Below are 16,516 nucleotides of genomic sequence, written 5' to 3'. Positions count from 1 at the left end.
TATGACTTCTGGAACCTTCAGTAGATTGAAAGCACGCGACACTGACTCATCACGTGTCTGTGTGACGTACGTCGCTTGTCTTTGGTCTGACGTTGTAGATTCTTTCCTCCCATCTCTTCTATCTGTGTAACCAATCTCCGTCATAGGTTCTGTGTCCATTTCCGTTTCAGGTTTCTCCTGCGTATGCCTATCTTGAATCTCTTTCTCTTTCTCACCAGTGCTTGCAGGTTTGACCGTTTCATCGTTCTGTGTCACCTGTGCTGTTACCTGGGCAGGACTGCTTTCAATTTCACCATTAACCTCACGAATTATAGCCTTTGATGGATCAAGTTTTGTCATATCGATGTTCTTGGGGTCGAATGGAAATATTCCGCATTTCAAAAAGCCATGTACAGCATTTTCTAACTTGGCGACTCTTACCCATGCCTTTCGGAAGACGCCGGGGAACTGTTTCTTTGTCAATGCTTGCCCTAGATTGGCTAGTTGCCAAACCTTGACCTCCTTCTTCCACGCAGCTTTCATGAGCGAGAAGAACCCAACATCACATGGCTGGAGAATATGTGTGGCGTTCTCGAGAAGACAATAGAGAATAATGTCGTTGCTAAAGCAGTAGTGAGCGGCAGCAAGCGACATGTGGGTAGAATGCCCGTTGACCAGCAGCAAAACAGGTTTAGGGATGTTGTGCTTCGAAACAAAATCATTGAAGTGTTCAAGGTAGGACACAAATAATTCTGAGTCCATCCAACCACTACTTGTGTGCCCATATATGGCCTCGTCAAAGTCATGAATTCTGGAATCTCTGAATCGTTCACCAGGGTAGACAATGAGTGGAGGGATATAGTTACCAATAGCATTGAAACATGCCAGCACAGTTATCTGGGTCTTGTTACTGGTACACACCTGATATACGTGACGTACTTATTTGTTGGTAAGTACCTTTCCGTTTGTCACAGATAGAGGGAATCCACTTTCGTCTGCATTAAATATTCTACGAGGGTCATTAAGTAGTGCTTCCCAATCTGCAACTTCCTTCTGTAGGTAAGTCTTAAGTCCAGCAAACCACCCTTCGACCATCTCGATACTAATCAAAGCCCTCTGGTGCCCCAATGCCATAGCCTTTCATTCAGTTATATCTGGGTGCCTTTTGATAAAGCCTTGGTACCAGTGTTTACCTGGAAGATTGTCTTTGAATGGGGTAGATCTACCATCTGCGTCAAGGACTTTCTTTATCTAAATAGTAAGGTCATGGCGCTTCAAAGGGTATCCAATAGAAGCCATCATTTTCATGTAGTCAACCAGAACTACCTCCTCGGCCTTTGTCAATACGCAAGGTTTACCTGGATTAGATCCAAGTGGCGCCTTCCCGCTCAACTTGTCTATCAGTGTAGTGCGGGGTATACCGTACGTAATAGCCGCTTTTCTTTTAGACATAGCACCGCTCTGTACCATAGATACTCCAGCCGCAACTTTGCTTGGCGAATAAGTCCGGTACTTCGACGCTCCTGCTTGCTTAGACATGACTCAGAATGAAAAAAAATAGTAATTTAGTTATATTATTCGCTATGTCGAATTTACGGTCCAAACGATTTTTGGTATCCTAACTTCGACACCCCTGCATTTGCCGCCCAAAAGGTCACAGCAAAATAGAACTGTTCAAAAATATGATCGTCAATGTTTGTTTTTCCGTTTTCAATACAAATTACAACGTATTTCCGCGAAAAAAAACGAAAAGAGACTTACCGTTGGTTGCTGCGTGTCTTACAACTTTGTATAAGGGCCGCAATCGCGTAAAAACACAAAACAATCCGTGATATTTAACCTTGGCTTACAGAATAAACAAACGCAAATTTTATGGGTGAAATATTTTGATGATGTCAGAAATATATGACGTCATCAAAAATAAACTTAAAGTGACGAGAACGCACCGAACTAGGCTGAATTACATAAAAGATGTCAAAGCATGTCGAAATAACGGACATGTCGACATAAGGTGACTTTGCTCTACCATACTTTGAAGAATTTCTTAATATCTAGCTGCGATAGTATTGTATGGTTGAGGTGTATGTCCTTGTTTTTAACACATAAAGCTATTTATTTTATTATTTAAAAAAATACAGTACAAAAACCACTATTGTAACAATTCTTGATTTTCAGTTTACAACCACCATAATTTGTATAGCCTTATATGTATACTGAATTTGCCAAACTTTCATCTATGAAACCAAATTTATAAGCCATGGTCAAAAACTTGGTTTCTAAGTATTTCATAAATAAGTTAGTTTTAATCACATAAAAATGGTTCAAGGATATTCAGACGAAAAACAGTTTCCCAGCTTTGGTTGCACAAAGTGACAGCTGAGTTGGCACCAACATTATATTGTACCTGCAGGCTAAATACTAACTTTTTGTATGCCCCTGAATCGAATGATCGGGGGTATATAGTTTTTGGCCTGTCTGTCTTGTTTGTCATTCCGTCATTCCGTCATTCTGTCACCAAAACTTTAACCTTACATTAAAGTTTTGCAATAACTTTTGAAATATTGAACATAGCAACTTGATATTTGGCATGCATGTGTATCTTATAGAGCTGCACATTTTGAGTGGTGAATGGTCAAGGTCAAGGTCATGCTTCAAGGTCAAAGGTAAATAAAAAAACCGGCGCATAAGTGAGCATTGTGTTTCTGACAAAAACATCTCTTGTTCACACTGAAATAACTCAAAATATACCTGAATAATTGAAATTCAACTTAATTTATGCAGAGAAGTAACATAATTATTGAAGACTACTTCTTGCAGATAGAGAAGCTGATAAAATACCTGAAGGCTGAGAAGGCGTCCCGTACAGATCTAGAGATGTTTGTAGCCGTCATCAACACTCAGAAGGCTACCATGCAGGATGAGAATGACAAACTCAGGAACGAACTCAATGAAGGTACATAGCTTACATGTCTCTGGTGGAGGTTTTATTTCCTGCTTGTCTTGGTCAAATTATGGTATACTGTATAATTTTAAACCAAGAAGATTCTCCCTCATTTGGGATTGGGAACAGGTATTGTTTGTTTTCTTTTTAATGTTTTTGCAAGCAATTATTATTAATTTAATATTAAAGTAATGATGAGATTGAATTTGATATTTAATTTCCTGCACAATCCTTGTCAATTATTCATTTTACATTTCAAAAAAACACATTTATGTACTAAGTTGCTAAATGCTTTCATATGTAATACTTAATTTGTTTCATGTACTAAGTTGATAAATGCTTTCATATTTAATGCTTGATTTGTTTTGCTGGTCAGTTTCTATATATTGCCAATAATGGTCTGAGTGGACAGTTTCTATGAAATGCTTATGTTGGTTTAACTGGTCAGTTTGCAGCATTCTGGACGAGGAGAAGCGAGCTCATGGCCAGCTGAAGGAGACCTGGCAGATGGCCAATGACCAGTTCCTGGAGTCTCAGCGCCTTATGATGATGGACATGAGACGCATGGAGAGCCTATTGTCAGCCGAACAACAGAGGCTGCTGGCAGGTACGGGGGCAATACTGGATCATCTTAATTGCCTTTATGTGATGACCCTATTATTTACACCAACATTTTCAGTTCAAACCATTTTACAGTCTGAACTTAGAATGGAAAAGCATTAAATGAAAGATATTGGTTGTGGTAGATTTTTTTTTTATTGCTTGTGGTCATTTTTTTTAAAAGAGGCTCAGCAACTCATGAATTGTAAATTTCTCTGGTCTGGTTCTCTACAGGAAGTCAAACCAAAACATCAAATCAAGTATCCTCCATATTGCAAAATTGTTTAGACTGAAATTTTCTATCTGAGACTGGTTTTAGATACTGGACTCATGACATTATACGTTTTAAAAACCTTATCAAGTAGTGTTGTTTCCAGAGCAACAAAAGAAGGATCTAGAACGCGAGGCCCAGAAGAGGAGGGTGAAGGAGCTAGAGGACTTGAGGTTTAAACAGGAACAGGAGGTCAGCCTCACTGCAGCACAGCAGGCCAGCATAGGTAGGATATGATATATTACAGATATAGATATTAGCAGGGGTACCATAGCTAATAACCCTTTAAGGCAGGCCAGCATGGGTAGGCAATGAGATATACAAGAATGGATATAAGCAGGGGCACAATAGCCAGGGATGGAAATTAGTGGTTGCCCGTGAGCCTGGGGCCAGTACATTTTGGCCTGGGCAACTCAAATTCAAAAGTTAGTAGTCCGGCTGGGCAACTTGCTTTTTAAGCTTGAAACAATTCAGTGCATTTTACTCCGATAAATATGAGGTCTATTTACATCGACAGATTACGTCTAATTATTTGGACTAAGTGCATTTAATCATTTAATGAAATTGGTGACTGTGAGTTAATAATTAGTTTAATAAAATTCATTTATCAAAGCCAATGAAATGATTTAACTCGGATTACAATGTATATTAGGACATAATACACAGAAAGTTTGTTAATTAAGCAATTGTTGTTGTTTACTTACCATTTATTTTATTTAAAGAAATTCTTATATACACACGACCCTACATGTAAATCATACTGGGCTCCTTAGTCTTTCGCTGGGCAACTAAAATACAAAAGATGGTTGCCCATGTGGGCAACCAATTGTAAAACGTTAGTTTCCATCCCTGATAGCTATAGACCCTTTAAGGTAGGCCAGCATGGGTAGGCAATGAGATATACAGGGATGGATATCAGCAGGGGCACAATAGCTAATGACCATTTAAGGCAGACCAGCATGGGTAGGATATGATAAATTACAGATATGGATATAAGTAGGGGCACAATAGATAATGACCCTTTGAGGCAGGCCAGCATGGGTAGGATATGATAAAATACAGATATGGATATAAGTAGGGGCACAATAAATAATGACTCTTTTAGGGAGGCCAGCATGGGTAGGCAATGAGATATACAGGGATAGATTTAAGCAGGGGCACAATCGCTAATGATTCTTAAAGGATCACTAGCTTAGCTTACAGAAAAAGTTCTGTATATCCTAATAGCTCATTTTTAGCTCGACTATTATATATGAAATATATATAGTGGAGCTATTCTACTCACCCCGGCGTCTGCGTTCACGTGAGCGTTGGAATGTTAAAGTTTGTGTACCACCTCAAATATTTGCTATGTCCCTTGACATAATGCTTTCATATTTTTAACCAGGTTTTCCGAAGGAAAAAACTGGTTATTAGATTGGCGAATGCGGGCGGGCTGGCTGGCTGGCTGGCTGGCTGGCTGGCTGGCTGGCTGGCTGGCTGGCTGGCTGGCTGGCTGGCTGGCTGGCTGGCTGGCTGGCTGGCTGGCTGGCTGGCTGGCTGGCGGGCTGGCGGGCGGGCGGAACAAGCTTGTCCGGGCCATAACTTTGTCGTTCATTGTGAGATTTTAAAATCATTTGGCACATTTGTTAACCATCATAAGACGGTGTGTCGCGCGAAAAAATTACGTCAATATCTCCAAGGTCAAGGTCACGCTTTGAGTTCAAAGGTAAAAAATAGCCATAAATGAACTTGTCTGGGCTATAACTTTGTCATTCATTATGAGATTTTAAAATCATTTGGCACATTTGTTCACCATCATGGGAAGGTGTGTCGCACGAAAGAATCACGTCAATATCTCCAATGTCAAGGTCGCCACGACTAAAAATAGATTTATTTTAAAACAAACTTACAAAGGGGGTTAATTTTGTTTGTTCATTTTAAAAGTTCAGTTTGAGTTGTCTCCCTTTATCAGATTTTTTTTCACAATGAAAACCTGGTTTTGTGACAATTTTGTCCCTTGTTCATACTTCTTTACCAACATGACCCCAATCTATAGACAAGAGCAGACAAATGTATCAAGCATTTTGAAAGAATTATGGCCCTTTTTTCACTTAGAATATGCATATTATTGATCAATCTATGTTACAGTTTGTGTACCACCTCAAATATTTTCTATTTTCCTTAACATATTGCTTTCATATTTTGCATACCCCTTTACCAACATGACCCCAATCTTTTAACAAGAGCAGACAACTGTAACAAGCATTTTGTAAGAATAATGGCATTTTTTCCACTTAGAATATGCATATCATTGATAAATCTATATATTTTGCATACTTCTTTACCAACATGACCCCAATCTATAAACAAGAGCAGACAACTGTAACAAGCATTTTGTAAGAATTATGTTCCCTTTTTATACGCCCGTATAAAATACGGGACGTATTATGTGAAACCCCTTGGCGGGCGGCGGGCGGGCGGCGGGCGGCGGGCGGAAGGCATCACTTTGTCCGGACTCTAATTCAAATTGTATTCATCCGATCTTCACCAAACTTGGTCAGCAGTTGCATCTAGTTGATATCTAGGCCAAGTTCGAATATGGGTCATGCCGGGTCAAAAACTAGGTCATAGGGTCAATAAGTGCATTTTCAAAGGGGCCACTTTGTCCGGACTCTATTTCAAATTGTATTCATCCGATCTTCACCAAACTTGGTCAGCAGTTGCATCTAGTTGATATCTAGGCCAAGTTCGAATATGGGTCATGCCGGGTCAAAAACTAGGTCATAGGGTCAATAAGTGCATTTTCAAAGGGGCCACTTTGTCCGGACTCTATTTCAAATTGTATTCATCCGATCTTCACCAAACTTGGTCAGCAGTTGCATCTAGTTGATATCTAGGCCAAGTTCGAATATGGGTCATGCCGGGTCAAAAACTAGGTCATAGGGTCAATAAGTGCATTTTCAAAGGGGCCACTTTGTCCGGACTCTATTTCAAATTGTATTCATCCGATCTTCACCAAACTTGGTCAGCAGTTGCATCTAGTTGATATCTAGGCCAAGTTCGAATATGGGTCATGCCGGGTCAAAAACTAGGTCATAGGGTCAATAAGTGCATTTTCAAAGGGGCCACTTTGTCCGGACTCTATTTCAAATTGTATTCATCCGATCTTCACCAAACTTGGTCAGCAGTTGCATCTAGTTGATATCTAGGCCAAGTTCGAATATGGGTCATGCCGGGTCAAAAACTAGGTCATAGGGTCAATAAGTGCATTTTCAAAGGGGCCACTTTGTCCGGACTCTATTTCAAATTGTATTCATCCGATCTTCACCAAACTTGGTCAGCAGTTGCATCTAGTTGATATCTAGGCCAAGTTCGAATATGGGTCATGCCGGGTCAAAAACTAGGTCATAGGGTCAATAAGTGCATTTTCAAAGGGGCCACTTTGTCCGGACTCTGTTTCAAATTGTATTCATCCGATCTTCACCAAACTTGGTCAGCAGTTGCATCTAGTTGATATATAGGCCAAGTTCGAATATGGGTCATGCCGGGTCAAAAACTAGGTCATAGGGTCAATTAGTGCATTTTCAACGGCGCCACTTTGTCCGGACTCTAATTCAAATTGTATTCATCCGATCTTCACCAAATTTGGTCAGAAGTTGTGTCTAGATGATATGTAGGTCAAGTTCAAATATGGGTCATGCCGGGTCAAAAACTAGGTCACGAGGTTACTTAGTGCATTTCAAGCATTTAGCATGGTGTCCGCTCTCTAATTGAAGTAGTTTTCATCTGATCTTCACCTAATTTGGTCAGAAGTTGTGTCTAGATGATATGTAGGTCAAGTTCGAACATGGGTCATGCCGGGTCAAAAACGAGGTCACATAGTGCATTTCAAGCATTAAGCATGTTGTCCGCTCTTTAATTGAAGTAGTTTTCATCTGATCTTCACCAAATTTAGTCAGATGTTACATCTAAGTGATATCTAGGTCAAGTTCAAATATGGGTCATGCCGGGTCAATAACTAGGTCTTGAGGACACTTTCAAGCATTGAGCATGGTGTCCAAAACCTTCGAACGGGCGTATCTTGTGACAGTTTGGCACTCTTGTTATACTTAGAATATTGAAAATTTTGTTAAGTTTTTTGTTTAGGTCCACTTTATTCCTAAAGTATCAAGGCTAATGCTTTCATACTTGCAACACTTACTAACAATCATAAGGGGACTGTGCAGGCAAAGTTATGTAACTCTGACTGGCATTTTGACAGTATTATGGCCCCTTTTATACTTAGATAATTCAACATTTGGTTAAGTTTCGTGTTTTGGTCCATTTCACTCCTAAAGTATCATAGCTATTGCTTTCAGACTTGGAAAACTCGCTAACTATCGTAATGGGACTGTACAGGGCAAGTTGCATAACTGTGGTTGGCATTTTAACAGAATTATGGCCCTTTTTGTCTTAGTAACTTTGAATATTTGATAAATTTTGTATTTAGATTCACTTTATTTCTGAACTATCAAGGCTATTGCTTTCAAACTTCGAATATTTTCTTACTATCATGAGGGTACTGTACCTGGCAAGTTGAATTTGACCTTGACCTTTGAATGACCTTGACTCAAGGTCAACTAAATAAATTTTAATTAAATTGCCATAACTTCTTTATTTATGATCAGATTTGATTCATACTTTGACAAAACAACACTTACCCCCATGCCCCACCCCAGAATCCCCCGCCAAAAAAATATAATTCTTTTTTCCTTATTCTTTTTTGAAAGATCATCTAATAAATGATCACACCCGCACATTATACCACGCTCTCCACCCCACCCCACCCCCCCCACCCAAAAAGATTTTTTTTTCTTTGAAACATGGTAAAAAAAGCAAAAATATTTATTTATTTTATTTTTGAAGGACCGTCCAACCATCCCACCCAAGCTTTTGCTATCCAACTCGAAATGAAATCTTTTTAGTTTGTTTTATGTCTTAACAAATGTTCAATAGATTGTGGAAAGTGTACCTGAACACAGAATGGTCAATAAAGTACAACTTCTTTAAAACATAAGCGATCATCATGTTTTAATGATGGTCCTCTTCCACATAGATTATGACTATATTACCTTGACCTTATTGAATATGAACAATTTCCCCATGATGGCTTACTTTATACTGTCAAGCACTCAAATAGTCGAGCGCACTGTCCTCTGACAGCTCTTGTTTTGCCCAGTTGTCATGTATATTTCTGAGAACACTTTTCCATTTGATAACTTGGCCAAGTTCTAAAAGGGTTCCAATTCTTTAAAAAAAATGCTTGCAAAAAAGTGGGACAGTTTTTGTTTTATTGTTTATGTAAAATCTTGTGAACACTGTACAAGCTTTATGAAACTTGCTCAGAACAAAGTTCTTATGTGATTTTGGCTGAGTGCGAAAATTGTTCCAGTAAGTTAAAAAATATTGCCCCCCTGCGGGCAAAGGAGTTATCGACAAATTATGTATGTTGAATCCTCGTGAATACTCTAGTCACATTGTTTTACCAATCATCTTGAAACTTGTCTAGAAAATTTGTATCTTAGCTATGTTTGTAAATGGTTCAAGTCTGTTGATGAACATGACCACCAGGGGGCTAGGCAATTTTCTTCTCTTTAAAAGTGAAACCTTATTAACACTAGAAGTCGCATTTTTGCACAATCATCATAAAAAATGTGCAAATATTGGCTCACTTTGAAACAGGGTGGCTCAGAATCAACGGCAAAAGATAAAATTGAAGAAAAAGTTTGTGAACACTCAAGACGTCACATTTATTGGCCAATCTTCTTAAAACATGGTCAGAACATGTTTCTCAATGATATCTTACTCTTGTTTAAAATTGAGTTTTACCGCATCTGAAACTTGATAATATTAACTTTAAATATTGCAAAAACTCTAGACACCACATGCTTTGTTTGCTCAAATGTCATAAAACTTGCTCATAACATTTGTGGTATTAATTTCTGGACCAAGTTCTAAAATGGTTTTTCAAACATTGCAAAAGCTGATGAAAAAAGCTCAGTTCCTAGGCGCTCCTGTTGAGCGACCTAGGGCCTTCCGCTCTCTTGTTGGATCATCAGTGTACCTTTGCATAATAGCAATGTTCAGTGTCATCATTTGTCCGTTCTATGTCATCATTTGACTGAACAATTTGGCATTGTGATGCAAAAGAGATTTAAAATCTCAGGAAGTCTTCACCAAATTAGCTTTCATTAAACAAATTTCACGGAAAGATTTGATTAGTTTATATTTGACCATAATAATTTCAAAATAAAGGATTGAAAAGATTGCATATAACACAATTATGAAAATTGTGTTAATGATGAAATGTATTGATTTTAGAATAATGGTCATGTTTAACAGCTAGCAAGACTGTCAGCCATTTAATGTATATTTTACCTTTGAGTGGAGATTTTTTGTACAGGGCATACACAAAACAAGTCTATGGTTATTTAAGCTTTTAGAAGCACTTTATATACTTTTTAGTTAAACATTGCATGTACAAACCTTTAAATTATTAATTATATGTGGGTTAAATTTCACCGTGAATCCTACAAAAGACAAGTCATAGGTTTCTATTGCATTTATAAAGCCTATATTAAGGCTAAAATAATCATTTTAAATGGGTAAAAACTACGGTGTTCTATAAAGGTTCACAATGTCTTTATGGAACAAATATGTATGGGTTCACATTACAAGAACACAGCATATTATATGTTACAATTTTATGAGGGTTCACATTGCATGTACAGCATAAAATTATGTAACAATGCTATATGGGTTCAAATTGCATGTACACAGCATAATTTATAATTATGTACAATTCTACATGGGTTCACATAACATCTAAACATCATGTAATTATGTAACAATTCTATATTGGTTCACATAAATGTAAATATGGGTTCATATTTGCATGTGCACAGCATATAATTAACAATTCCATATGGGTTCACATTGCATGTACAAATCATATACCTAACAATTCTGTATGGGTTCAAATTGCAGGTGAAAATTGTTGACTATTTGATCATTGTTACCACTTTACAGTGGGATCACAAAGGAAATAGAAGTGTTTAAAGCAGAAACATTTAACAAAATTATAAAACTATACGATAAAAGCTTGTTTTTCTTGGACCATTGGTATTATTTACATGTTAATTTGATCACAAGCATGTTCTTATTTCCTCTTTGAACCACATGAATGGTATCAGTTTCACAATTATAGTTTAGTGAAAACGGGAACCTGACTCCATCACTGGGTGTTGCGAGGATATCAAGCATTTTCTTGCCCTCAGTGTCCAGCTGTATGACAATGTTTGATCCCCATCCGCAAGCAAACAGTTGTCCTACATTTGTCACATGAATACCGGATGGGCCTTGTAGTTCAGGGTGAGAGAATGAGCGCAGTAGTTTCCCATCCCTGTCTAGGGTTAGAATGGTGTGGTTGGATAAATCGGTCACATAGATCTTGTCTCCACTTGGGCTTAGAGCGCACTTGTACACTGTATGGAACAAAAGGCCTCATTTATGCTTTAAAACTAAACAGTGTTTATTTGTGTGTATGTGTACACAGGCTTTAAAAAAAAATAATATGTGACTGATTTTGTCAAGTAGGTTTCCAAGATAGTTATAATTGTTTTATACGTATTTGTTGTTAAAAGCAGAAAATATATTTACCAGTGTGGGTGTTGGAATGGTTGACATACAGCTCTTTGATTTGTGTCCCAGTCAGAGTGTATTGGTAAAGTGCAGTACCAGAAGCAACAAACAGGTTGCCAAGGTAGTGGGCCAGACCGGTACTACTGTGTTGTAGCTCGATTTGACTGACTTGGTCAAGCTTTCTGTTGGTTACAGAAAGGAACAGCACCTTGTGTAGGTTATCACAATCCACAGCAACAGCGAAAATATGTGGAGTAATAAAACACATATCCTTTGGAAAAGCAGCAAGATCATAGTGATTGAACATCTCATATTGCTGGTCTAACAGTACTATCCTTTTGTTTTCATAGTCAGAAACTATGATCTGACCATTAGGAAGACTGCACACTCCTCTTATATCATATGACTGACTGCTATCAGTTGTTGTAAGCACCCTTACTTGGGTAATCTCAGTCTTTGTAATAACCTGGTTTGCCGTACTTTGTGTTGAATTTGTCTGCTTAGTCTCAACTCTCCCTAGACTTGACAGTTCACTTAAATACTGCTCAATCTCGGTATTTAAGTCAAATTTAAAGTAACTTTCAGTCTTCACAGAATTATATGTGAGGTACAATTCTGATTGTTCAATCTTCTCAAGCCCTTTTTGGCATGCAATAAAAGCTAGTTCCTTGCGTTCATCCCCATCACCAACATCTTGTATCATGTCCCGAATAATAATCAGCTCAGACTGAAGATGGGTGCATTTGTCATCAATATTATAGCTTGCAGCCTTCAAACTGGCCATTTGATCATTCAGCTCTTTCATAGAGGCTGCCTCAAGCTTATCCAAAGCACAGTTGATTTTTTGGCGTACTGTTTTTATTTTGTTAGCCTGTTCATTATAAGAATCTTGAATATTCTGAATGCTGCAATTGATATTTTGGTGCACACTTCGCAGCTGTTCCAAAAGCATTTGGATGTTGCATAACAGTTGTTGGACATTTATTGGCTGTGTTGCTACTACATCCTTTATTTCAGATACATGAACACATTTTCTGAAATGAAGATTGTAGATGTGTTATATTTCTGTTCTTCCTTGCTACATGTATAAAAGATGATTTAAAAGTGATTTATAGCATAAATGAAATCACAATAATATATATACTATGACCTGCATTTTAGTTTCATCTTTTAATAGGCCTTTGCATATTATGGGTATAATAAATCATATTATTACCATAATTAAATTTTTTGACACCCCTTTTTTCGCCAAAATCATTTTTATGTCCCCCACTATAGTAGTGGGGGACATATTGTTTTTGCCCTGTCTGTTGGTCTGTCTGTTGGTCTGTTGGTCTGTCTGTTGGTCTGTTGGTCTGTCTGTTTGCGCCAACTTTAACATTTTGCAATAACTTTTGCTATATTGAAGATAGCAACTTCGTATTTGGCATGCATGTGTATCTCATGAAGCTGCACATTTTGAGTGGTGAAAGGTCAAGGTCAAGGTCATCCTTCAAGGTCAGAGGTCAAATATATGTGGCCAAAATCGCTCATTTTATGAATAATTTTGCAATATTGAAGATAGCAACTTGATATTTGGCATGCATGTGTATCTCATGGAGCTGCACATTTTGAGTGGTGAAAGGTCAAGGTCAAGGTCATCCTTCAAGGTCAGAGGTCAATTATATGTGGCCAAAATCGCTCATTTTACGAATACTTTTGCAATATTGAAGATAGCAACTTGATATTTGGCATGCATGTGCATCTCATGGAGCTGCTCATTTTGAGTGGTGAAAGGTCAAGGTCATCCTTCAAGGTCAGAGGTCAAATATATGTGGCCCAAATCGCTTATTTTATTAATACTTTTGCAATATTGAAGATAGCAACTTGATATTTGGCATGCATGTGTATCTTATGGAGCTGCACATTTTGAGTGGTGAAAGGTCAAGGTCAAGGTCATCTTTCACAAGGTCAAGGTCATCCTACAATGTCAAACATCATATAGGGGGACATTGTGTTTCACAAACACATCTTGTTTTTCTTGACTTTCGTCAATAATTTTTAACTCTAAATTTTTGGACAGTACATTTTACAGCGCTATTTTACCAGATTTTTCCATGTTTTTACTTATCTGATGTCACTTCCATGATCCATTTTTATGAGGGGTTTAAGGTCCTAGCAGGTGAATACCTTAGGGCCATGGACCATCAGTTGAGTAACTGGGTAAATAACCATGTATATGGGTAATAAAAAAGGATTTCACCCCTGGGAGTTAACTGTGACAAATAGAAAACGCTTCAAAACGTAATGCACGCCAAATATTACTATACAAACTATTGAAGGTGTTAGACTATGACTGAGGAACAAACAAGGAATTCAAAGTTTGTAGATTTTTATTTAAGTGCATAAATTACAGGTTCATACTAGAGCATCTGTAAATTAAAAGCTCATCTTTTAACCCGTTGATAAAAAAACAGCATTAGAGTAACTTTCTGTACAAAACAGAATGATAAATTATTTTTAATAAAGTGCAAATTTATGTAAAACTAAATTATATAATAAAGTCACTTGATTTTTAGCTCGGCTGTTTTCGGAGAAAACCCGAGGTTTTGTCATAGCCAGCTTGTCGTCCGACCCCCGACGTAGGCGTCGTGCTAGAACCTTATCATTGGCTCTAAAATCAAAGTGCTACCACCTACAACTTTGAAACTTCATATGTAGATGCACCTTGATGAGTTCTACACGCCACACCCATTTTTGGGTCACTAGGTGAAAGGTCAAGGTCACTGTGACCTCTAATAAAAAACTTTGACATAGGCTCTAAAATCAAAGTGCTTCCACCTACAACTTTGAAACTTCATATGTAGATGCACCTTGATAAATTCTACACACCACACCCATTTTTGGGTCACTAGGTCAAAGGTCAAGGTCACTGTCACCTCTAATATAAAACTTTAAAAGAAACCTCTACATTTGTTCTAAAATCAAAGTGCTTGCACCTACAACTTTGAAACTTCATATGTACATGCACCTTGATGAGTTCTACACGCCACACCCATTTTGGGTCACTAGGTCAAAGGTCAAGGTCACTGTGAACTCTAAAAAAAGAAGAAAAAAAATTTCCGACAAGCTTTCGCAGCCGAGCATGGCACCCATTATGCGGTACTCTTGTTTTATTATGTTTAAATGTCCAAAAACTCATTACAGGTATGTTAAACATTTTTATTATTCACACTATAGCTCTCCATTTCTAGTCCTCTTGAATAGATTTATTTCAAACACAACAGTTATCAGCTGATCTTAGCAAACATGCTCATTTAGATTTTTGTGACTTTCATTGGTCTCTAGTGTGGTGTCCCATTTCATTGGTCTCTAGTGTGGTGTCCCATGTAAACATTTGCCTGGCATATACTAAGTGGCAGATTTAGAAAATAATATTTATGATGTAAGGGTACACATAATGTAATAATGCACGTAAACTCTTGAACATGTTTGTGATTACTAATTAATTCAATAAAAGAAGAGAATGTTTTGAATTTTGTGTAAGATCATAATTATTATCATTTTATTTGCCATTATAAAGACGAAATATACTTTATCTTACCCCTTGTGAAATGAGACTAATCAACCTTATAATGAATTAAAGAAAAATCTTTGATGTCTAAGTCTTACTAAAATATTTATATAATTTATATTAAAACATCTTTTAAAACTGATTCACATCACATACCTATGACTGACAAGACATGTACTGCAACAAAGCTGATTGTGGTTCGCGCAGAAAAAATTCACTTTCTCATCTTTGTGTCTTTTACATTTCTCTAGGATACTTCGTGCCTTTTGTCCAAGAGGCCACACGCTCAATTCCCCCTTTCCATGCACTTCATGAGCTGTAAAAAGCTGTTTGTGTAATGGAATACATTTGTCACAATATAGCTTGTCACACTTGGCACAGTAACATTCAGCTTCAATCTTCTTCCCGCCCTCTTCGCAGGTGGAACAACAATATTCCAGAATAATATCTGATCCTTCATATAGTGAAGAAGTTGATCTGGTGTCCATGTTTAATGTGCTGTTAATAAAGAATCTGTTTTGTTCAATGTTATCAGTCCTGGTTTGATTCACTGTTGTATGTCAAGTATCGAAGTGATAAAAGAATTTAAACCTCTCTTAATAAAAGAAGATATGGATTTTTTATGATTGGTTATCGGCAGTCAAGATAAGTAGACTGAAGAAATCAAGTGAAATAAAACATCTTCAAGTGCACTAAGCATATATTTTTAGTACAATAAGTGATTTCTTAGAGCCTTGTATTATAGAATAGACAAGGAAGTAAATTGTACAATGACTCTTACTGGGATTACAAACTCTGAGTGCATCCTCAAGTAAAGGCCCATATTTCTGCTAAAGTAAACTTGTTTGAGTTGAATAATACAATTAATCACATTAAACATGTAAACCAGTGAGTAGTTCTGTCTTTCTTAAAAGGCTTTATGGAAACTATCAAAACTCTTCTTGGCACGAGAATTATTGAGATTAATATTTATTTACATCAGCTTTTTAATACCTCCATAGGCATTCAGCATTGCACTTGTCCGTCTGTGCGTCCATTGGTACATCCTTATGTACATCCTGAAGCTTTGATCACGCTCAAACTTTCACAGTTTATAACTTAATTAACTTTATTTACTTGATCTTAAATATAGTAATTTGGGCTGCAACAATTTTCAACACCATTATAGCCATTTTTGAGTGTTTTTCCACTATATAGAATATTGTGGCCTGAAGCATGTGTTTTCAACTCTTCGTTTACTAATCAGTTGATCTTGCTTAAACTTGTACAGTTTAAAAACAGTTATGTGAAGAAGGTGGTAAGGAAACAAATTGCAGTTGCAGAATTGTTTTATTACAGAACTAAGGGCCTTTTATGGGTTTATCAGCTGTTTAATCTTAAGTCCAAACAGAATATGTTTTAAACTTCTCTATAAATGTTGAGTGGATGTGGCTAAAACTTTCTTAAACTTCCCATCTCAGTCAGAACTCAGACAAGCCCTTTGGGCCACTTTGGCCACCATGTTCTTGTC

The 16,516-nt window shown here is 37.4% G+C and overlaps 2 protein-coding genes across 3 annotated transcripts in view; one reads left to right on the top strand and one right to left on the bottom strand.

Moving 5' to 3' along the window:
• The window catches only part of LOC127854935 (rab GTPase-binding effector protein 1-like), a 73,685-nt gene that overhangs the window by 30,645 nt on the left and 26,524 nt on the right, over positions 1 to 16,516 (top strand). For both annotated transcript variants that reach the window (XM_052390098.1, XM_052390087.1), the window contains exons 8-10: positions 2,797 to 2,932; positions 3,369 to 3,527; positions 3,898 to 4,017. In XM_052390098.1, coding sequence (XP_052246058.1) covers positions 2,797 to 2,932; positions 3,369 to 3,527; positions 3,898 to 4,017 — 415 coding nt within the window. The remainder of the gene's footprint in view (positions 1 to 2,796; positions 2,933 to 3,368; positions 3,528 to 3,897; positions 4,018 to 16,516) is intronic.
• On the bottom strand, positions 10,502 to 15,726 carry LOC127854942 (uncharacterized). The gene is made up of 3 exons (XM_052390127.1): positions 15,163 to 15,726; positions 11,472 to 12,487; positions 10,502 to 11,296 (listed from the first exon to the last, which is right to left on the bottom strand). The coding sequence occupies exons 1-3, from the start codon at positions 15,492 to 15,494 to the stop codon at positions 10,938 to 10,940; spliced, it is 1,707 nt and encodes a 568-aa protein (XP_052246087.1). The 5' UTR covers positions 15,495 to 15,726; the 3' UTR covers positions 10,502 to 10,937.

Source organism: Dreissena polymorpha, chromosome 1 (genome assembly GCF_020536995.1).
Source record: "Dreissena polymorpha isolate Duluth1 chromosome 1, UMN_Dpol_1.0, whole genome shotgun sequence".
Classification (NCBI taxonomy): Eukaryota; Metazoa; Mollusca; class Bivalvia; order Myida; family Dreissenidae; genus Dreissena; species Dreissena polymorpha.
The sequence above is the reverse complement of the archived record's forward strand: the minus strand, read 5'-3'. Positions and strand labels throughout refer to the sequence as shown.

Coding starts and splice junctions, on each gene's coding strand:
- LOC127854942 (XM_052390127.1), bottom strand. CDS start 15,494: ATGGACACCAGATCAACTTCTTCACTATATGAAGGATCAGATATTATT. Junction 12,488..15,162: donor ACATGTCTTGTCAGTCATAG/GTATGTGATGTG, acceptor TCTTCATTTCAG/AAAATGTGTTCATGTATCTG. Junction 11,297..11,471: donor CCATTCCAACACCCACACTG/GTAAATATATTT, acceptor TGTTCCATACAG/TGTACAAGTGCGCTCTAAGC.